We start from the raw sequence: 21,034 nt of genomic DNA, 5'->3' as shown, positions 1-21,034 counted from the left end.
TTCCCACTTGGATATATGTGGCTGTTTCTTATCCTGTATTTAATAGTAAAAAATAGATAAAGCACACATCGAAAGGGATACACTATTTTCAGAATTTCATCATCCAGGCGATTATAGAGATTTTTACAATGTGAGATATCTGAACGGCTATATTTTGGTTGATACATTTTTATATTATCCTCAAACTCCAAGATCGCTCGCCTTGGTATTAGTAACTCCCAAAAATATTACGAAAAATAACTATGTCAACATGTTGAGTAATCACATTACATGAAAAAAATATTAAATTAAAAAATTATTAGCTTATGACTTTATGAGGCTTGTCATGTTGTCACATATTAATTTATTTGATGAAAGCTAGCAATAACTTATGAACATCAGTTTGCTTATAATACGTTATGAGCACATAACGAGGAAGGATGAAAAACATACAGCAAATACTGGTTAAAGTAAGAACTTAGATGGAGAGGGACGAGAAGACGAGAGAAAATATGACTGGATGGCCTGAAAGATAACATGAGTAAAAAAGTTGTGAAAGTCATTATGACGAGTGACAGAGAGGAATGAAAGCGGAGAAAACATATTGCACCTAACTCCAAAAAAATGGAAACAAGGCAAGAGTAAGAGTATGCTCAAATTAAGAAATTGGAACCTCGTCTAATCAGATAAATCATCAGATTCTTAATTTTTTCTATCATATTTCTAGGGAATCTATCGTCGAAATTGGAGCGAATTGACTACTAACCCATTCGGACAGTGAAAAGAAAATATCGGTACAACATAAACACATACGGAAACATAAAATAAACACAATTCGATAATTGTCTTAACGATAAAATCTTCAAAGTCATACTGTAGTCATCAACTGACGGACAGTTGAAGGTTCCTTTCGGTTACAGCAATAACTCTAGAATAATAATTCGTCGAATAAGTTCACTGAAATGTTACTAGAGAACCGACTTGACAAAGAAGTAGAAAGAATAGCATTTTCTTTTAATCTCCCTCTAAATCTGCTCTTGTTCTCAAAATACCGTTTAAAGTATAACCGTATTTATCCAAATGGAATTAAGTATGATATATACGCATTTTTTTGTACGCTATTCTTGGGTGTGTTGTGTTTTTACCGAATTTTCACCTTAGATATGACTAATGCTAGTATGAGTTATATGGAAAGGGCCATTTTGACCGTCGTTCCTATCTTATTTTTCACCATTTACTTCATCGGCTTCGTGATAGTATTCGTTTCGGATATTGTGTACAAAGACAACAATGTGTTACTTATTTTGACCATTCAAACTATCAACAGGAGCATCAGTTTCAGTAAAACTGTCCACAGCTTTAATATGTGGACTCACATCTCCTTTGCGACAGTCATACTTGTTAATCTCATCACCCGAGGTACATTTTATCTGACATGTAGATATTCTCACATCAGTGAAGAAATTTCTGACATCGTCCGGGACTTTAGCTTCGTCACTACAGATGTCAACATGGTGATTGCTACCCGGATTATAATATTGTTAAAACAATATATTGACCTGTGGATCAAAGCTATATTAACAACGAATGTGGCCCAAGAAACTGATCTGTACTGCCAGAAGTTGTTCGGTGTTTACATGAATATTATAAAAGCATACAAGATCTATAGGAAAGTTTTCCAAGCGTTGGTAAGTTTCGACTTTTATATATTTCATTTAATTATTTAGAGATGAACCTGGCACGCCAAATGTACTGTCTCCTCACTATGAGGACCATACTATCATACTACAACCCGCTGGCACTGCTACAGGTTTCCCATTCTCAATCTTTTGACACTAGGATGCTAATCCGTAATACGTGTGATCAATAAACCAATTTATTTAGTTGCATTTACAGTTCATAATTTAATAACGAACTTTAATACTCTCAAATCTAACTTAATTAATAGCGGTGTTAAGTAATTCCTCAATTGCACAATTCTTTTGTTCACAGGTGTTGTATTATGCATTCGGCGATTTCTACATAACTCTAAGCACTATTGAAGTTATGTTATATCAAATTAGAGTTTTTTCATTCAAGGACAAGGTAATTATAACTTTTTTTAAATTTGTCATTTTATCATCATCTGCCTGTAGCATACTGTATGCCTTTATCACAGGCTCATTTTCAATTTTTCGTATTCTTTCATTATTCTTTTTTGTATAGCGCAACTTATTTATTCATATCTGAAATATTGCAGATTAGAATACTTCACAATGTGCTTTCACTGGTGTGGCTTACGAAGAATATAATATTAGTCGTCATTCATAGCATTCATTGCGAAAAGTTTTATTTCACTGTCGAAGATGCTGAGATGGCGTGCATAGGGCTTATGATGAAGAAAGGCTGTTCAAGTAAGAATCATAATTTGTCAGGTGGCGATTAACATAGAAATAACTATACACACGGGTATAGAGTACTCTGTGTCTGTCGTTTCCGTGCTACCATCCATCTCCATGTCTTTCATTACAATTGTTTAGGCGATTGACGTGATTGCGAAAGAATCTCACAAACTCCCTTTATAATATTAGAAAGGACTTGTAAAAGCTATAGCAGTAAATTAATTATGAGTTTAAATGTGGCCAAACAGCAAATAAGAATCATACCTAGCAAAAGATAGATATGTGTAAAAGAAGACAGAGGTGCAAATATTAGTCAGTGTAGTCTCAGGTCATAAATGCTTTATTTCAGAGAGTCAAAAGCATCTATACAAGAACGTGATACACAGCAACCGTACGTTCAGTAAGATGAACGCGTGTGGCCTATTCAACATTGACGCTGTGCTACCGATCAGTTTCATGGCAGCTATCACCCACTACGTTATTGTACTGCTGCAAGTTAACTTTCTATAATAAAAGCTGCGTTATATTATACATGTTTTTCTTGAGTATAATGTTTTTCGTTTTTTTATGGGTCGCCTTCCGGTCCAGCACCAGAATTCTGAAATTGTAGGAACTAACGAAACCTTGGGTATAGTTTCACGCCAGATTGTCTCCCATTCAAATGGTCTAGAATAAATTATAATAGGTTATGCATAGGTGGTTGCCCTCTAAATGCGAGCCAGAAGATTATTAAGTATTCATCATTTATTTATTTTCTAACATATAATTTACATTTTTAAATATTAAATATAAAAATAAAAAAACATTTAAAAATATAAAAAATAGGTTACCACCGACATCGGGCACAGGGTCCAAGGTACCGGTGGTTAGGGTCCCAGAGACAGAAACCTCCTCACAATACGTGCCGTATCAAGGAGTACCGCCTTCTGAATCAGTCCCTTGATCCAGCCGCCCAACGAGAGCCTCCTGAGGTGTTCGTCGAGGCTCTTGGCTATTAAACCATTGGCCGTAACGACAATCGGCACAACAACAGCCGTGTCGACACTCCACATGGCGACAACCTCGTGCGCTAAGTCGAGATACTTTATTTGTTTCTCTTTCTCAGCTTTCACAAGGTTCTCGTCATGCGGAACGGCGACATCGACTATCATCGCGCGGCGCGCTAATCGATCTATCACCACAATATCAGGCTTATTGGCTACAATAGTCCTGTCAGTGATGATAGATCGATCCCAGTACAACGTGATATGGTCCTTTTCGAGAACTGGGTCGGGCGCATACCTGTAGTACGGTACCTCAAGGTCTACAAGGTTGGCCACTTGGTTATGTCTGTGCAAATATTCACCATTAGCCAAACGAGAACAACCAGATATAATATGTCTGATAGACTCACCCGGATGGTGACATGCCCGACATATGTCAACCGTCCCGTCTTTCACGATATATCTCCGGTAGTTATTCGTAAGGATAACTTCGTCCATAATTGCACATACAAACCCTTCGGTTTCTCCAAACAAGTCACCGAAACGTAGCCAAGATACGGACGCATTGAAGTCTACATCGGGGCCATGAAGAGCCCCGAAGAAGCGTCCGTGTAGCTGTTTGCTCTGCCATATTAAGTATTTATCATTACAACAAGAACTTAGAGGAAAATTTATTAAAAGTGAACCACTTGACTGTATTGAAATTTGATTTTATGACGTCCGTGGCCCCAGTAATTAAATACAGTAGTTAAATCGATCGACATACAACACATTAGTTACGCTCAGTTTTAGTGTTGACAAACAATATAATTTAATTTGTAAATCGACCACAAAGATATTAAAATAATATCACTTGTGCTACGCGTGTGTTCAAGGAAAGTTTTGAAAATGTTGAAGTCGCAATTAGTGAATTCGTTTAACAATTTTATAGACAAAGATCTCCAGTCGATGCTCTTGCCACTAAGTCTAATGCAAAACTTTACGTTTTGTCCCAAGTTTCGTATCAAAAATAATCGAATTACTCCAATTAGTTATTTCCATAAATTCGTGGCATTTGTCGGCACCGTCATGTTCATTTACTTCTATGTTCTACGCGTCTATATACAATCTTTCGAAAAAAAATTCAAAAATGATTTCTTTGAGTTGTACACCTGCTGTTATTGCAGTTTTGGCATCGCAATAAACTTTATCGACAGCATCATCCAAACTAAATTATATGTTAACTTCGTCTTGTTAATACAAAAAGTTCACAGATTATTAAATAATGAGAACCATTTTAGGTTCTACGTTATTTCAAATTGGCTTCGTATAATTGCTGTCTACGGTTTCTTTATCTTTATTTTAATTGAAGTCAGTGTTTGGATCCAAATGCCTTACTACTACATTGCAAGTTGTTACCCTATGGTGGCTTTCGATTTAAATCTAGTATATGCCATCAGTTTAATCACACTGTTAAAGGATAAAATCATTTTATGGGATATTCATGTTTCGAATTTACAAGCGATGCAGGAAGAGAATGAACCGAAAAAAATGTACCAGACCTATGTCAATATTTTGAAATGTTATGAAATCTATGCAACATGCTTTGAAAGAAATGTAAGTGGTTTCTTTTTGGTTATTTCTTTGATCTCCTTGTTTCTGGTTTTACTACCAAAATTGTTTTAGAGACTAGTTAAATTATCATTTTATTTTTAATTTCAGATACTATATTACATTTCAGAGATATTTGTTCATAGTCTGGTTTATTGTCAAGTGGCGCTTAATAATCTTAAAGCTGGGATGTTAATTAATTATATGGTAAATGTTCTTTTCTTTTTGGATATTGTAGGATATGTTTTCTTCTTCTTCACCTTTGTTGTATTTTACTAATTTTATTTTACAGGAAGGCGCTATAATAACATTATCATCAGTTTGCATTTGGGTCGGAAAGAATTTGATGCTGCAGCTAATTTTGTGCTTATACTGTGAAAAATTTTACATTGCAGTCGAAAAAGCTCAGGATCGCTGTACTACTATTTTGACTTCAGGTAATACAGGTAAACATATGAGTTTTGTCGTTATTTGAGCCTCCATTTAACCAATTATTAATATTACAGCCCTAATCTTATTTATTAGCTGATCAGGAAGTTTCACCCACTTGCCGAGGAGAATACTTCCCACACCTTTTATTCTGATATATATGCAATATTATTGCCAAGTTTCGCCAAAATCCATTCGGTAGTTTTTGTGTGAAAAAGGATGAATCTTTCTCGTTTATATTATTTGTAGGTGCCTATTCCTATTCCTATACGAGTCTAAGCTTCTATTACATCCCTAGATCCTAAGCTTAAAGTGTAATGAAGAATTTGATTGATTACAGGCAGTGTAATTTCAACGAATGAGATTAGGAAGCTATGCAAGAACGTGCTACGCTTGCACCGCGCGTCATTCAGCAAGATACGCGCGTGCGGACTGTTCTACGTAGACGCCGCGTTACAACTCGCTCTTATGGGGCTACTCACTAACTATACTATTGTGTTGCTACAGTTTGCTTTTTTGTAATTGTCAATTTAAATCGGGATACTTTATTAATAATTTCTATGACCGTTTGAACATCTGTGAGCCTGGTACCAATCTGCATTGTTTATAATCAATAAATACATAGTACTTTTAAAAGTAATTTAAGTTTTACTTGAACCCTTTTGCACGATCATGCCTAATTTCTCAGCAGTATTTTAAAGGTTAAAGTTCCTCATTTTAAAGGAAAACAGCAATTTAAAGGTCTCTGCACACAGCGGGCGTGGCGCGGCGGGGCGGGACGGCGACGCGACACTGGGCAGTTGTAATGTACTAGATATAACGGAGGCCGTCACACAGAGCCGTCCCGCTCGACGCGACGTGACGCGACGATCTAGTACATTGTGTCGCGTCGCCGTCCCGTCCCGCCGCGCCGCGCCCGCTGTGTGGCAGAGACCTAAAACATGATTTTCAGTTAAACTTGATGAATTAATTAAATACTTAGAATCTCATAGGTAATGTTAATGGAGCCGGTAAGGTATAACTAAAGTTAGAAAGTTCAAATAAAACAATGTATTCGTTATGTTAGTCTTTATTACAAGACGAACGTATTGCATGTGAATGCAAAATAGTCTCGTGCCTTACCGTGCTTACCTACTAGTAATATAACTTTACAATACTTAACAGTTCCGTTCTAGTTAATAAAACCTAAACATCTTCATCTCATGATTAGATGCTTGCCGCTCTGAGTATAACGCGGTGTGACGGTGCCGCCCCGGGAGACACTAAACTACCCTACCTGCCTATCCACATCTACATATAAATATGTCTAAAAGAAGGCCTGATATACTGGCAGCGCTGAATAAACGCCTTACACCTAATCTTGGGAGTCTGAACCTCAGAGGTCAGAAGGATAGTGTTCCGTTAATATGGAGGTCAGTAAGATAAGAAATATTATAATTAGTTCAGGTTTTCACTTACACATAATACAGTTTTTTGAGCAATTTCGAAAATTCGAACATCATGGTGATCAAAGTCTGAATGAGCAACTTGATCGTGAGAGGGCGGCACTGCCACAAGTACATATAAAGGTATCTCGTATTTACATTATTTCTGTACAAGTCGTTCGAGGCCCTAACTACATCTAAGTACGATATCAGACCGTCAGTTACGTCTACTAGGGGTCGTGACACTAGCGTTTTGCTAATCGATATTATATTACATGAGTTATGTACACGAGCGTGCGTAGTGGTGCGGGGTGCGGGATGCGCGGGAGAGGGAAGGGTAGGAAGGAAGGGGGTTCACTTGTTCTCTTCCAGCAGCACCAGGTCGTCTGCGACCACGTCTGACACGTGCAGGTACACGATCCAGTACATCAGGTTGAAGCAGACGAAGCACACCGGGAACACGATGCGCGAGTACTTGTCGATGTCTGACGGCGTCATGCCCAGGAACTTGCCGTAGTCCTGAAATCAGAAGACATGGCGAAAGTTTACTAACTGCATACAAGTTCAGATTTATTCCATTTTCAAACTGAATCCTGACTTTTGAAGGTGCATAAGCAAGTTGTACTAGTCGTAAGAGTGATAATTATGTACCTTAGTGGGCTGCAGCGCATGCAAAGGTGGGCCTGGCGCGTCTTCAATTGAGCTCTCTAGCGTGCCGCCTTTAGAGTGCGCCTTGGGGTCCCGCACTTTGTAGCGCACCTCCTGCAAGTGCCTGCCGCAGCCACGTGGCGGCGGCGCGGGCGCACCATGTGACCCGTGCGAGCCGTGAGAACCATGGGACCCGTGGTGCGACCCGTGTGGGGGCCGGGCCCCGCGACCCAGGCTACCCCCTTTGCTCAGCGAGTGCCCATCCCAGGGTGGCGCGCACTCTGCTGGGATTTTCTTCTCCGACATTATCTTTTGTATCGCGACAAAGCGCTGCTTTCTCATCTGTATTCTCTTCGACATGTACCCCACCGTCGCGTATTCTGAAATATAGACATTACCGGTCAATGCTCGAGCGAGATCAGAAGCACACAAGACGGACATGCACTTACCCAGCAGACTGGTGAACACCATCACGAAACAGGTGCCGAGGTAGACGTCGATTGATTTAACATATGAGATCTTGGGCAGCGCCGCGTTAGTGGAAGACATGAGCGTGGTCATGGTGAGCACGGTGGTGACCCCCAGCTGCACGCGCGCCGGTGTCGCGTTGCGGTTCAACCAGAACGACACCCACGATATTATGACGATGAGGCCGGACGGGATGTAGATCTGGATCAGGTAGTAGCCCATCGAACGCACGAACTGGATCTCGCACGCCAGCCGAGAGTAGTTTCCTGTCATCATCGACGTGAGAGCAAAAAGCTTGATTAACGCGTGATCAGTAAAATATGCAACTCCGGTTCTACTAAACTAAGTCTACTTAGAGGAAACTATATATTTATTTAACACGCAATTATGCGTCACTTGACTTGATATAACTAGAGAAGGATTTCGCACCTGTTGTAAGCGATATTTCCATGGCGCGTTGACGATGGCCCAACACCTTGAACTGCGGTAGCGACACTTCGTTAGAAACGCCCACCGAGTTGGGCCCCTCGTTCCATTTGTACCGGATATCCCGCATGGTGTAGCCGACTGCGGCGCAATAGGAGGGGTAAGGCGCGGGCGGCTCGGTCGGCCGCGTGTCGGACGGATCGCGCGCGGCTGTCGTGTCGCGCGTCGGGCGCGGCGAGGCGCGGCGCGGGCGCGGCGGGGCGTGGCACGCTACTACTGCGAGCGGTTACCTGTGCTGAGCGTGATGACGGTGGCGCGCTGCCGGTGGCCGAGCACTCGGAACTGCGGCAGCTGCACTTCGCTGCTCATGCCGACACTCGACGCGCCGTCTTTCCAAACGTACAGTATGTCGGTCATCGTGTATCCGACTCCGGGGACATGCCAAACACAAAACGCTATCACTCGCGCCACGAAGCGTCGCGCCGAGCGCGGCCCGCTGACGCCCAGGGAGCCGGGCGAGGCGCCGCTCGAGTCGACCCGACCCGATGATAGAAAAATATCCTCGTAACTACCGTGCGTGACTAGGTGTATGATGTGCGGGATGACGGCGAGAGTGCGTGACGGGGTGACAAGCGCATGCGGTGCGTGCGGGGTGCGGTGCGGGAGTGCGAGCGTGCGGCGGTGCGAGTGCGGGTGGCGCCGTGCCCCGTCGCGCCGGTGCGGCGCCGCAGTGTCAGTCCCGTGCCCGCGCGGGTGCTGTAGGCGGAGGGCGTCGCGCCGTGCGGTGCGCGCGACACGACAGAAGCCGGGTGCGCCGTGCGCGGCGTCGTGTGCGGCACACGGCCGCTCGAGGGTTGCTCCGTGATCACAACACACACACACGAACATCGGTGTTTATCGTATAAGTACGTTACTATTTTTCTATCATCTGTGAGACGGTAGCTTCTGACGAGCGTCTGTCAAAATTTTATAATTAATGGGTATATATTTTTGAATTATAATTCCGAATAGAGTGTTGGCCGTCGTCTCACCCTACACGGCGAGGTTACAAACAGAATGGTTAATAGATAGTACACAAATAATAACTTGCAATGGGTTGCAGTAACACTGAGAGCGTCAAGAGCAACACATCGCTAACAGTTTGCAAACGTGCGCGGTAAGGAACGCAGCAGTAACAGTTCAGTCACAGTGAAGTAGGTCGGCGCTGAACGCGATACAAGGAGGAGACACTTACAGCTCTCGATCTCGATGTGGCACAGCTGCCGGTCCATGGGGAAGTACTGCAGGTTCATGGGGCAGGAGGCCGTGATGGTGAGCCTGCAACAGAGGGAGCGGGCAGTGCGGAGGGTGGGCGGGGCGCGAGGTCCCGGAGGGGGGGGCAGCCCGGGTCGGCACTCACCTTATGCTACGCGTGATGGAGCCCGAGTGGTGGATGCGGATGAACTCGTTGCTGGTGGTGGCCGTGTGGAAGTACGATTGCTTTTCGTTTACGAAGAACGTGTCAGGTACCCAGATATTGCGGATAAACTCCGAGCCCACCGAAAGCGTCTCCACGCCCGCGCGCTTCTTGTACGCGAGTCGTGGATCCGTCCAAAACTGTCTGAAGTAAAAATCCAACGTGAAGTCCTGAGGGAGAGACAGCGCAAGTTGTAGTATGAGCGGCGAGCCTCGAGGCCACGACGTGACCGTACTGCAGGCTAGTCTAACGTGAACACTGTACAACATCGAACACACAGAACAGAGCGACAAGCTTCAGTTACTAAGAGTGAAAGTGCACGAGTGTGTGTGACGCCTGTGTGGACCAGCTCGGACCCCGGGGACCCGGGGGCACGTGCGAGCGACGAGCCTGCACCCAGAGACCTTTTCGTTCATGTAAGTCTGCAAACTCAAATCTGACTCCCCTGTTTATGTTCTTGCGTTAGTTTAATGTGGGACAATTTCAAATATGTCAAGTAAATCCCTCCATTCCACTTACTGGCGCTCATTATTCACAAAAATGAACCATTATGATAATTTATTGAGTTTAATATATTACAGAGCTGAACTAGTTAAGTTCCGAGCTGGCAAGTCACGGAACTCACGGAGCAGCTATTACCGCGGGCGTCACGCGCCGGCCGGCCAGCGCTGCCTGTGGCGAACACAAGCGCACGGAAGCTTTGCGTGTTCATAATTATAATGTGGGAACTTATATAGGTGTTACAGCGAGAGAAGTTACTCATGTGCAGTGTAGTGTAGATACATAAAGAGTGCTGTGTTAGCGTGCGCGCGTCGTCTCGTTGACGCGTGAGGCGACTCCGCGGAGCCGCGCCGCTGTCGTTAGCGTTTCAATGTTGACACACGTGTCGCTTATAATACACAAATTACACCACAGGTACATACTTAGACAGAGAAAGAGAGGGAAAAACTATACAACTTAGTATTGGTTAGATATCATCGGTGCTAATGTTCAACCTGTAGACACCTGGTAGACTGGCGCGGGCGGCCGGCTGCCACTTCGGCGATGTCGCATTTACTGCAGGCGCTTACACTAAGTCATGAGATCATACTTCCAGCTCGCAGAGACATCAAGTCTGACCAGTCGCAGTAGCTGAGCTAAGTGACGGCTGGTCGGGGTGCACGCGAGCGATCGATCGAGAAGGCAAAAATAAACTATTCCGTAAGTCGGAACGAGCGAGGCTGCAGCGTTACACCTCCCGCCAGATTTGCTTTAGTTGCACAAACTTGTATTAAGCTTTGCTTTTAGCTTCGTTTACTTTAAAATTGCTTATCAATGAAGAAATAAACTATGCTTACAAAGGAGTTAATTGGTTTTAATGTATTAACAACATTTCGCATAATAATGAAGTAGATACCTATCCGTTTATAAACTACGAAAATTGAACATTTGACTGTAATTACAATCCCATACTCTTGAATGTGGAATGCAGCACAGTGGTCAGTGACCATGCTCGCTGGAAGCGACGCGGCGGCGCGGGAAGGGGCAGCCGGGCGCGAGCGCTGGTGCGTCTGTATCAGTTCACAACAGTAATGCCACAGTCAAGACGAGCGTTACCAGTCACCGACTAGCTCACTAGGAAACAATACGAGAAAGCGAACAGATCCATGAAACGCGACATGCTCGCAGCCTCGCGTCTGGGGCTGCTGGGCGTGCGCGGGAGGCGTGCGAGCGACTGGGGCCAGTACCATGAGCACTTCCGACACGGAGCTGATAGAGAGCACATACATGGTGACGCCCACCTCCACCGGCGGACCTGCAAGCAAGCCCACATGTAGTACTAGTTCCGGCTGGCGCGCCGGCGGCCGCGGCGCTGCGGAGACATGCGGTGCGGTGCCCCATGCCCCATGCCGCGTGCACGGGCCGCGCGCCCGCGTGCCCGCGTGCCCACGTGCCCACGTGCCCACGTGCCCGCGTCACCTCTTACTACTTAATATAGTACTGCTAGCTAGGTACCATTTGCACTTCCGACAGAGAGCTGATGGACAGCACGTACATGGTAACCCCCACTTCCACTGGTGGTCCTGGAAACGACATCACATACATAACACGGCAACGCATCGCATCCATCTTCTGTGTAAGCAAGCTACGCTAATGCCAACAATTTCCTACATCGGTAGTCTAACTTGAAGATACACTGATCCAGGAGTACTTCCCCGAAGTGAAAGAAGTGCTGTATAATCATGGCCTTACGCGCGAGTATAGCAAGCCTGAGCAACCACCAAGGAGACCAGAACGCGGCTGGCTCATGCGGCATCCACACGGCGAAGTTAGTGTCGTAGTACCGCCACCTTGCACCAGCTCCGTCGCAAGCCGTGGTGGAACGCAGCACGTTATTGCAAAACATCAGCGTGCAGACATTGTAATCAGTGCGACACTTCCACTAAAGATTTGCTTCTTCAAACAAGATTTATGATTTTCTTTCAATGCGTCACTAGGTACTTAATAGGATCAAGACTGCTCACCAACACTATCGATTGCTACAATAACAATACATGTGATGCTTCGCAATATGATAGTTTTCTGCATATAACAGATTATGTGGCACATATAACAATTGCGATTTTGTTTCAAGGCTTTCACTGTTTCGGCTCTGCCATTTTGTTGGCATTCAGTTGAACTGTTTTTGGCTGCATTCCACCACAGCTGTGCGAGGTAGCTTAGCAATCAGTTAGGACAGAAACCACCAGTTATTTGAAAATAAAATATTCCTGTAGGTGTCTTAAAGTTTACAGATGTCACAGCTAAAAAGTTTCATTTATACACAGATCATTACATTGCAATAAAATAAATGAAATCCTCATCAGGACTCTTAAGATCAGATCTGAAAAATGTATCAACTATTGACCAGAAAACTTTCAAAGCTGTTTCACGATTGCCACAACGCGTTACGGTCAAAAAATGACTTTTTGCAAAGCAAGTACCACGACACGAATTTCGGGTTGTCGATGAAAACTAGAAGCCAATACGCGTTGTGGTCAATTTTTACGCTAAAATAGTTGTCTCTATATTTGACCCTCAAGCTATGCATATTAATGTTAGTCATAAAGCTACGGCGGCTGCTCATTTAATAATGATGCGCTCCAGCCATCCCCGAAGTCCATTACAAGCTCTGAGTTAGATATCTATCTCATTCTGTAGTCCCCGCCCAGGCCTGGATCTGACGATATCTGGACCTACCTTGTTCAGGTAGATTGCCATCCAGAAGATGGTAGTTTGCATTAGACTCTAATTTTTATTAGTAGCATTTAGATGAATATAACAGTAAGTGGGAATGAGAATACGTCTGCCGTGACTAGATACTAATAAAATAGAAGTGCATGAGAATGGCTGCCTCGAATTGTTACTTGATTTTGTTTCATCTTAAGTGATTAATAATTCACCTGTCTCTCCTCATATTTAAATTATTTGAAGGTGATGCATTAATAAAAACATTTCAGTTTCCAACATTGACCTGTATAGGCTAATGCGCGCCACGCAATCGTAGGCGCTGCGAGGATCAGGGCGCTCTTTCGTGGAGGACATTAGGCCAGCGCGGCGGTTACAACTACGGCAATGGAACTACTCAAACTACTGCTACTGACCTCCATAGTTTGGCCTGACTCTCTTGTCATAACTTATGCTGAAGGAGTCCAAAATAGAGGATATATTGACGTCCCCGAACATGCTCCCGCCGCCGCCGCCGCCGCTGCCACAGGAAAACGTACATGTCAGAGAAGATGCGAGTGCAGCGCAGAGGCTGTGCTGTAGCGGTACTCACGCGACTCGGTCGGCGTGCGGCAACAGAGCGGCGGCGAGCGCGAGCAGCAGCGGCGCGCGGCGGGCGCGCGGCCGGAGCGCGCTCATAGCGTGGAGTGCGGGCCGGGGCGCGCGGCGCACTGCCGGCCGCGCCCGCCCCCGATCGATCGCCGCCCCGCCCGCCGCACCCGAGCCGAGCTACATTTCAGCCCAGCCATCCCCCGCTTTTCACTTTCATTGTAGTGTAAAAGCGACTGCTGCGCCACCTGGATTCGATTGGGGGTCGCCAAAAGTAAGGTTATTGGGTCGGTTCGTTTAGAAAGTTTTTGGTAACCAATCCTGTTTGGGTAATAATGCGTTGAACATTAGTGGCAATAAGTTGGCCAACAATTAGTAGCTACTACGAAATACGTACCTATATACTATATCTATGTGTGTTTCTTATGTTATTCTAATCTTAACAAAGTGAGTACAATGCAAGTAGGTACTGATTTAACGTTATCGTGGGATAAGGGCAAGAGGATGATGTGGGAATCCGCTTTTAGAAATTTTTGGTTTGAGTGCGTATGAGAAGGGATCCCTTCGAATTTCAGTACCTAATAAGTATAAGGACCTTGCGCGTTTTGAGACAAAATAAATAATTATGAAGAATAGACAGTTGACTGTGTTTAACTTAATATACTTAACACACCTAACTTTGGGAAGGTACATGGTCCATTCATGAGCTGAGTGAAGGTAAACTACGCATGATCAAGTCTGGTATACCTACTCGTCTACTATTAATGCAGTAACATGATAAAATATCTGAAACCATATTTGGTTGGCTCACCGCTCACGTACCTAGGAATTAAGGTTTTTTTTACTTCCTTCAGAAATCTTCCTATATTTCTTATGCAAAAAGTAGGCACCTTGGATTAACATGTAGACTTTTTTAATTAGGATGCAGGAAAAATGAGGGTGGAACCGCAAGGGTGCCTTGCGGTTCCACCCTCATTTTGTTAATAACCTCACCTGATCGTGGTACTGAATTCGACCGGGCCAGCTCTGGCGATCCGCCAATTTACAGACGCAAAGAGCGCAGTGGATTATGACCTACACAACCATCACAAAAGAAACGAGTAGGAGAGACCTTGACCAGTCCTATATTAGAGGGGAAAAACTTAAATAGACTTCAAATTAATCCCTTTCGTTTTAATTAAGTATTTCACATATAATACCCCACATAGCCTAGGGACTTGGAACGCTCATTATCATTTGCCTAAACTTTTACAAAACTGTTTATAATTGCATAGCAAGATAATCCAAGGTTAATAATCCAATCCGACTTGAAAAGACTGTTCTACAGATGTACGGAAGCGTCTCGGTTTGTCATTGGTCACCCATCAATAGAATGACCGCGGCTAATGTGGCTTAACTTTAATTGAATTACCTTTGCCTCTGGTAAGCCTGAGGTCCACTATTATGTTGCAACTATAAAAAAGGCACTTCCCACTGACGTTTTATTTCCTTATTTAAACTTAAAGACCTTGCCCAATTTCTAGATTCTAGGTCAAAGGGAAGTTAGAATATTTCCTTCTTCATCAATTAGTTACCTCTGTGCAGAATCTGAATCCAGCCAGCCTAGACCAAAATGAGTTTTGTACTTGTCAAGATGTAAGTATGCTGGATAGCACTGAATAATGATGGAAGAATCGAAGACATTTTAAAATACATAGGTAGTCAGAAAATTCTGCCCTCTGCCTGAGCGTGATTATGCCTGAATGAATGCTGTTTTGCTAGGTACTTCTCTGGCCCACCCAATCCTAATCCAGTGCTAGATTCCAGCTACCAGGTAGCACGATATGCTTACTAAAGACCGAAGACTAAATCGCTCGTCCACCGTGCAGATTTCATGAAGACTTATGATCTCTTGTTTTTCTGAACGTTTTTCAGGTAGGTAATAGGTACCAGCTTCGTCTAGTAATAAAAATATCGACGGGTATTTTTTTTTTTTTGTAAAACACTGTTTCCCACTTGGTGTTACAGATCGATTGATTATCATCAGACACGGCATGAATAACGTACCTAAGACTATAGGGATAGTTTTGCATGAAGCGAAAGCCTCCTCAAACCAGTTACTCGGGCAACACAACTCGTTTGCGTAAAATGGCTCAGTTTTTGTTGATAAGGTGTACAACCTTCATATTGATCTAAATAAACGCAAGTTGATAGGTAAGACTCCCACCCATCTTTGTAAGTACTAACTTTAAGTTCAAACTTAAGTAGTATACTTAACTATTATTCAGTGGGAACATAATCATACGAGCTTGTAGTAGTAAAGTAATTCATTCGTAAATAAACATAAACAAAGTTATGTCAATAGGAGGCCCTCATTGCTCAGCGTCACTCAGCGATGCTAATGGATAACAATGGCCGAAAACACCTTCGAACGTCAAACGTCAAACTTGACACATTACCAATGACATGAATGAACGATCAGTTGTCAACGCGTGACGTTTGTCTGTCAAACAATTACAAAATAAAAACAGTGTGCGGGCGGTGGCGGAACAGTGTGTCGTTTGTGTTAATCGCGTGGCACCGCGACAGCGTCCCCAGGCCAGGCACGGCATGCCAGGTATCTAGCGGTGGGCGAGAGTGCGAGACCGCGAGCGCAGCCTGCGAGCCAGCTCGACGCATCAGGTGGGTTTGTTTACGTCGCGCCATGTGACCTGTTTAACTGCGCCGCGGCCTTCGCTCGCCGCTACACGGGGCCACGTGCTCGCCAGTGTAATCCGGTTAGCGGCGAAGGTCCGCGGCGCTGACGAGTTGTGCACTGCAGGAGCTGAGGCGAGCGAGCGACGCACCCCGCGGCGACATGAAGCCGCACGAAGACTACAGGAACGGCGACGGTGAGCTGCCTGCACCTACACTGCACACTACACTGCATACACCGCACACACACAGACACACACCGCGGTCGCGCGCACCTTCAATCATTAAGATATGCCTGTGACCTTGAGCGCCGCTTGATTAAAATTATCCGATATCGGCGACACGACCGTTTGTAATAGTTAGCTCACTGTTTCACTTGACAGGTGAGCAAATAGCATAGAGCACAGATCAGCTGGTCATGTTGTTGACTTGTACCATGAAGGCTGTATCAAACCCTTAACTAGAGCTAACCAAGGCTGTTTATAATGTTAGGTATTATGGAATCCAATACAATTGCTAGTTTAGCTAATATCTCCATTGTTTGAAAAGTTGATGAATGTAAAGGTTATTTGTTATTGCAAGTTGTCAGCAGGAAAATGATTATTCATTATGTATAAACTGTTGGGTCTGTAGACGTTGTTTGTTATTCATGGCATAGATTGATTGTGTGAATATTATAGTTGGTTGTAAGAGCTGTTATGCCTGGAAGTGGTTGCTCTATGGCGGTGTGAGGCGGTGCGCACACAGGATCAATTGAACCAATTGATGATGACACATTACTCTATTGAATCTCGTAGTTACTTAGTTCAATTTGTGTCTGAGACTGTACATACACACACATATCATTCAATAAAGTAACAAGTCATGATAATAAAATAATTACTATTGTATGCTATCAAAGCCAGTACCTAACATTTATTTTAACATTTCTTATCAGGAATACAGTACATAACAAAACAGTCCATTGTTTTTCTTTTTAATTTACAATAATAGATATAGTCTCACTGATACCTGATACCGAGATAGCAAATTGATATAATTTCAATTATGATAGTACATGATCCATATTCCTATGTTTATAGTTTTTTCTTATCTCATGTAGTAACATAGCAACTGCATAATTATGATATTATGTAGGTAGATATGTGACAGACAAAACAACACCTGATTCAGTATTGTGTAGCCATATCAGTAGTACACACACTTCCCATGTTTATCTGTATTCTTATGAGAAAGTTAATATAACATTGTGTGACATTAGACACATGTGTGAGGCAGCATGAGTAGCGTGCGGTATGTGTCAGGCGGCGCGGTGGCGCTGGGCGAGGACAGCTCGGAGGAGGAGGGCTCGGTGGAGCAGGCGCTGTCCCTGCGCGACGTGGGCGCGCCGGCCCGCGTGCTGCACGCGCTGAACGCGCTACGCAAGTCGCGCCAGCACTACGACACGGTGCTGCTGGCGGGCGGCGCCGAGCTGCCGGCGCACCGCGCGGTGCTGGCGGCCGCCTCGCCCTACCTGCTGCACGCGCTGGCGGCGCTGCCGGCGGGCGAGGCGTGCCGCGTGCCCGACGTGGACGCGGACGCGCTGGCGGCGCTGCTGGAGTACGCGTACACGGGGCGCCTGCGCGTGCGCGAGGCGGCGGCGGCGCGGCGCCTGTACCGCGCGGCCTGGCGCCTGCGCGTGGAGCCCGTGCGCGCGCACCTGGCCGCCGCGCTGCTGCGCCGCCTGGCGCCGCACGACTGCCTCGAGCTGCGCGCGCTGCCCGACCTCGCCGCCGACCAGCTCGCCACGCTCGACGCCTACATTGCCGAGAATGTAACTACATACGTCTTCTTAGTGCAATAATGCACGGTTTTTTTATGGGTCAAATCACTCTCTGGGTCAGAAACATTGGGCTTCAATATCAATGATCCTTTCATCTATTCCAGTTTGATGAAGTATGCAAGAGTGGCGCATTGGCTGCGCTGCCACTTATCCGTATTGAAATGTTACGAGAGACGAGTGCTGAAGGCGGGGAGGAGACTGCCTTCGCGGTCGCCGACGCCGCACTCATATGGCTGCGAGATCAGCAAGCCGTCGATGCTGATGTGAGTATTCACTGTTCTTTCCCATGGGATGCTATTTATTGGAATGGACAAGAGTCCTATACTTCTTCGAAGATATTTAAATGTTTCTGAAGACATGAATAAAATTATGTTTCGGCAGCTGGACGAGTTGTGCTCGCGCACGCATTTGCTGTACGTAGACGGACAGGGCGCCCTGCGCGACTGCGGCGAGCTGCCCGCCGCGCGCGGCGACGCGCCCGAGCTGCAGGAGTACCGGCGCGAGGCGGCCGAGCGGGGCCGCGCGTCCCGCCGGCCCGCCGACACGTCCCCGCCCGGCGCCGCGCTGGCGCTGGCGCGCACGCGGCCGGACTGCGCCGTGCTGGCCGCCACGCGCGCGGGCGCGCGCACCACGCGGGCGCTGCTGGCGCTGCGCGGGCGCCTGGCGGCGGCGCGTGGCGCGGCGCGCGGCGCGGCGCGGCGTGGCGCGGCGGCGTGCTGGCGGCGGCGAGGCGCGGCGGGGGCGGGCGCGGGCGCGGCTGGCGCTGGTGCGCGGCGCACGGCGCGGCGGCGCTGGCGGGGCGGCTGCTGGTGTGCGGCGGCTACGACCGCGCGCGCGTGCTGCGGGCGGCGGAGGCGTACGACCCCGGCACCAACGAGTGGACGGCGCTGCCGGACATGCGCTGCGCCCGCGCGCGGTTCCCGGTGGCGGTGCTGGGCGGCGCGCTGTTCGCGCTGGGCGGCTCGGACGGGCACGCGGAGCTGGACTCGGTGGCGGCGCTGCAGGACGGGCGCTGGGCGGCGCGGGCGCGGCTGCCGCTGGCGCTGTCGCACGCGGGCGCGGCGGCGGTGGAGGAGCGCGGGGAGCTGTACGTGGTGGGCGGCTGGGCGGCCGGCCTCAACCTCAAGCGCGTGCTGCGCTACCAGCCCGCCGCCGACGCCTGGGACGAGGCGCCGCCGCTCAATGCCGGTCAGTGCCGCAATCATGATAGTAATTCTTTATAAAATCCAGTACAATACATCGAATGTCTAATACATTGAGTCTTAAAAATATTTACTAAAGTCATCCATTGCGCGTAATATGTAACATCAGAGATCAAACACCACTACTCCTTTTAAGGAGTGTATAGTGAAGCGTTGTTAACACTGAAGATTAAAATGGTTCCAATAACAATGAAACTACTAATGTTTCGAAATAATTAATGCGAATATGCTATAAAAAGGCTATTCGATATTTTTTACTTTTGTATCGAAATTGTTTTAGCGTATGATACCCGTTTTATGATATCGCTCTTTACATTGTCGTGTGTGTATGCAGGACGGTCGCAGTGCGCGAGCGTGTACTGGTCGGGCGCGCTGTGGGCGCTGGGCGGCTGCGACGCGTGGCACTGCCTCGCCAGCACCGAGCGCCTGCGCCTGGGCGCCGGCGCCTGGGAGCCCGGGCCCGCGCTGCCCACCGCCCGCCGCGCCGCCGGCGCCGCCGCCTGGCGGGCCCGCCTCGTGCTGGCCGGCGGCTCGGACGGCGCCGCCTCGCTGCGCCGCACGGAGTGGCTGGACGCCGACAGCTGGCGGCCCGGGCCCGCGCTGCGCAAGCCCCGCGCCGCGCTGGGCCTGGCCGTGCTGGAGGACGTGCTGTACGCGGTCGGCGGCTTCGACGGCAAGGAGTTCCTGTCGTGCGTGGAGTGCCTGTACGAGCCCGACGGCGAGTGGACCACGCTGCTGGCGCCGCCCGCGCCCCGCGCCGCCCTCACGCCCGACACGCCCGGCGACAAGCCCGACAAGCCGCCCGAGCTGCCCAACGGACCGGCCGCGGTGCCCGAGCTGGCCAACGGCCCGGCCGAGCTCGCCAACGGCTCGGCCGAGAGCGAGTGACGGGCGCCGGCCGCGCTGTGAGAGAACTGTCGACGGCATGCTGTCGCTAAGTAACCGCTACCTCAAAATTAGCCGCGAGCTGACCGCTCGTGTCGATGCCTTTACTTCGCATTTTAATGTTATTATAAAGTAATGTAGGTCGCGGTCTGTGTAATCGGCCCTCACAAACGTAGTCTAAATGATTATATTGTCACAGAGTTATAGCGGGACGGAGTTGTTGTTGTGCTTTCCCGTGGTGGTATTATTGTTACATTCCTATGTTGTCGGCGAGTCGCCACTGTGTTAGGTGTTAGCTTCCTGTAAGAGTATTACGTCGCAGCTCGTATGCGCTGCGCCTTACGTTAATAAATCGTATCTTCACAGTTGTGCGTTTCATTTAAGGTTCGTTCAAACCAAATTTTATTTGAACAATTTAAAGATGTTAGATGTAGACTTTCTATCACTATTTCGTCTAACGTCATCTAACACGTAACATTCTTCTCAGCCATATCATATTTCACACAATCCATACATGGTTTCTTTGGTGGCCTTTACTTACTAATAGAAAAAATATTTACTATGTTGACTTATGTAACATCCGCGTCCGTGACCGTGACCTCGAGACTGACCGAAGAAATGCGCAAAAAATTATTTACCTAAGCATATCGTGAATGAATAGAAAATTTCCATTACCTACTGACTTGCTTATATTATTACACGAACTAGAATATTTATAATACGCTAATCTCTATTTTATTAGGGTTCAGCAACAAGAATCTTTTCTTATGGCTTTGTTTTTGACTGGTTCAAGTGTTCAAATATGTATAAAATATACATTTATTTAAATATAAAATGTTTGTTTTACCTACTTGTTAGGAAGGAAAGTTCTTA

The 21,034-nt window shown here is 46.6% G+C and overlaps 5 protein-coding genes across 14 annotated transcripts; 4 read left to right on the top strand and 1 right to left on the bottom strand.

Moving 5' to 3' along the window:
- Window positions 1–419: 419 nt before the first annotated feature.
- Window positions 420–1,706, top strand: LOC110374958 (uncharacterized). Its single transcript, XM_064041648.1, has 2 exons — window positions 420–449; window positions 912–1,706. The coding sequence occupies exons 1-2, from the start codon at window positions 420–422 to the stop codon at window positions 1,704–1,706; spliced, it is 825 nt and encodes a 274-aa protein (XP_063897718.1).
- A 2-nt stretch (window positions 1,707–1,708) lies between these two features.
- Window positions 1,709–5,941, top strand: LOC135118778 (uncharacterized). Its single transcript, XM_064041647.1, has 4 exons — window positions 1,709–1,728; window positions 2,185–2,393; window positions 5,329–5,379; window positions 5,703–5,941. The coding sequence occupies exons 1-4, from the start codon at window positions 1,709–1,711 to the stop codon at window positions 5,882–5,884; spliced, it is 462 nt and encodes a 153-aa protein (XP_063897717.1). The 3' UTR covers window positions 5,885–5,941.
- On the top strand, window positions 4,072–5,150 carry LOC110374931 (uncharacterized). The gene has a single exon (XM_049845594.2). It carries the CDS (start codon window positions 4,232–4,234, stop codon window positions 5,006–5,008), a length of 777 nt encoding a protein of 258 aa, XP_049701551.2. The 5' UTR covers window positions 4,072–4,231; the 3' UTR covers window positions 5,009–5,150.
- A 474-nt stretch (window positions 5,942–6,415) lies between the features above and the next one.
- On the bottom strand, window positions 6,416–13,741 carry LOC110374930 (gamma-aminobutyric acid receptor subunit beta). Of its 10 annotated transcripts, none has more exons than XM_049845583.2 (9): window positions 13,584–13,741; window positions 13,408–13,511; window positions 11,425–11,579; window positions 9,728–9,954; window positions 9,563–9,645; window positions 8,619–8,756; window positions 7,884–8,168; window positions 7,438–7,814; window positions 6,416–7,305 (listed from the first exon to the last, which is right to left on the bottom strand). In XM_049845583.2, exons 1-9 carry the CDS (start codon window positions 13,667–13,669, stop codon window positions 7,141–7,143), a joined length of 1,620 nt encoding a protein of 539 aa, XP_049701540.1. In that variant the 5' UTR covers window positions 13,670–13,741; the 3' UTR covers window positions 6,416–7,140. The 10 variants fall into 10 exon arrangements, with proteins under 10 accessions (XP_049701540.1, XP_021188539.1, XP_021188538.1 ...); XM_021332864.3 differs by lacking the exon at window positions 11,425–11,579 and adding an exon at window positions 11,780–11,847 and having other exon boundaries at window positions 13,584–13,740; XM_021332863.3 differs by having other exon boundaries at window positions 11,512–11,579; window positions 13,584–13,740.
- Window positions 13,742–16,003: 2,262 nt separating this feature from the next.
- Window positions 16,004–20,526, top strand: LOC110374933 (influenza virus NS1A-binding protein homolog B). Its single transcript, XM_049845581.2, is given in 7 exon segments — window positions 16,004–16,240; window positions 16,380–16,449; window positions 17,557–18,065; window positions 18,179–18,337; window positions 18,456–18,780; window positions 18,783–19,262; window positions 19,611–20,526. Coding segments are annotated over 6 exon segments (2,061 nt in total). The 5' UTR covers window positions 16,004–16,240; window positions 16,380–16,415; the 3' UTR covers window positions 20,165–20,526.
- The last annotated feature ends 508 nt before the right edge of the window (window positions 20,527–21,034 follow it).

The sequence above is a fragment of the Helicoverpa armigera genome, chromosome 25 (assembly GCF_030705265.1).
Source record: "Helicoverpa armigera isolate CAAS_96S chromosome 25, ASM3070526v1, whole genome shotgun sequence".
NCBI classification, from domain to species: Eukaryota; Metazoa; Arthropoda; class Insecta; order Lepidoptera; family Noctuidae; genus Helicoverpa; species Helicoverpa armigera.
The sequence above is the reverse complement of the archived record's forward strand: the minus strand, read 5'-3'. Positions and strand labels throughout refer to the sequence as shown.

Excerpts from the sequence above, each read along its gene's own strand:
- LOC110374958 (XM_064041648.1), top strand. The coding sequence starts at position 420 with ATGAAAAACATACAGCAAATACTGGTTAAA. Across the intron at positions 450-911 it reads TACAGCAAATACTGGTTAAA|AATAATAATTCGTCGAATAA; the intron begins GTAAGAACTTAG and ends CAATAACTCTAG.
- LOC135118778 (XM_064041647.1), top strand. The coding sequence starts at position 1,709 with ATGAACCTGGCACGCCAAAT. Across the intron at positions 1,729-2,184 it reads ATGAACCTGGCACGCCAAAT|CGCAACTTATTTATTCATAT; the intron begins GTACTGTCTCCT and ends TTTTTTGTATAG. Across the intron at positions 5,380-5,702 it reads TTTGACTTCAGGTAATACAG|GCAGTGTAATTTCAACGAAT; the intron begins GTAAACATATGA and ends GATTGATTACAG.
- LOC110374931 (XM_049845594.2), top strand. The coding sequence starts at position 4,232 with ATGTTGAAGTCGCAATTAGTGAATTCGTTTAACAATTTTATAGACAAA.
- LOC110374930 (XM_049845583.2), bottom strand. The coding sequence starts at position 13,669 with ATGAGCGCGCTCCGGCCGCGCGCCCGCCGCGCGCCGCTGCTGCTCGCG. Across the intron at positions 9,646-9,727 it reads TCCATCACGCGTAGCATAAG|GCTCACCATCACGGCCTCCT; the intron begins GTGAGTGCCGAC and ends CCTCTGTTGCAG. Across the intron at positions 7,306-7,437 it reads ATGCGCTGCAGCCCACTAAG|GACTACGGCAAGTTCCTGGG; the intron begins GTACATAATTAT and ends TTCTGATTTCAG.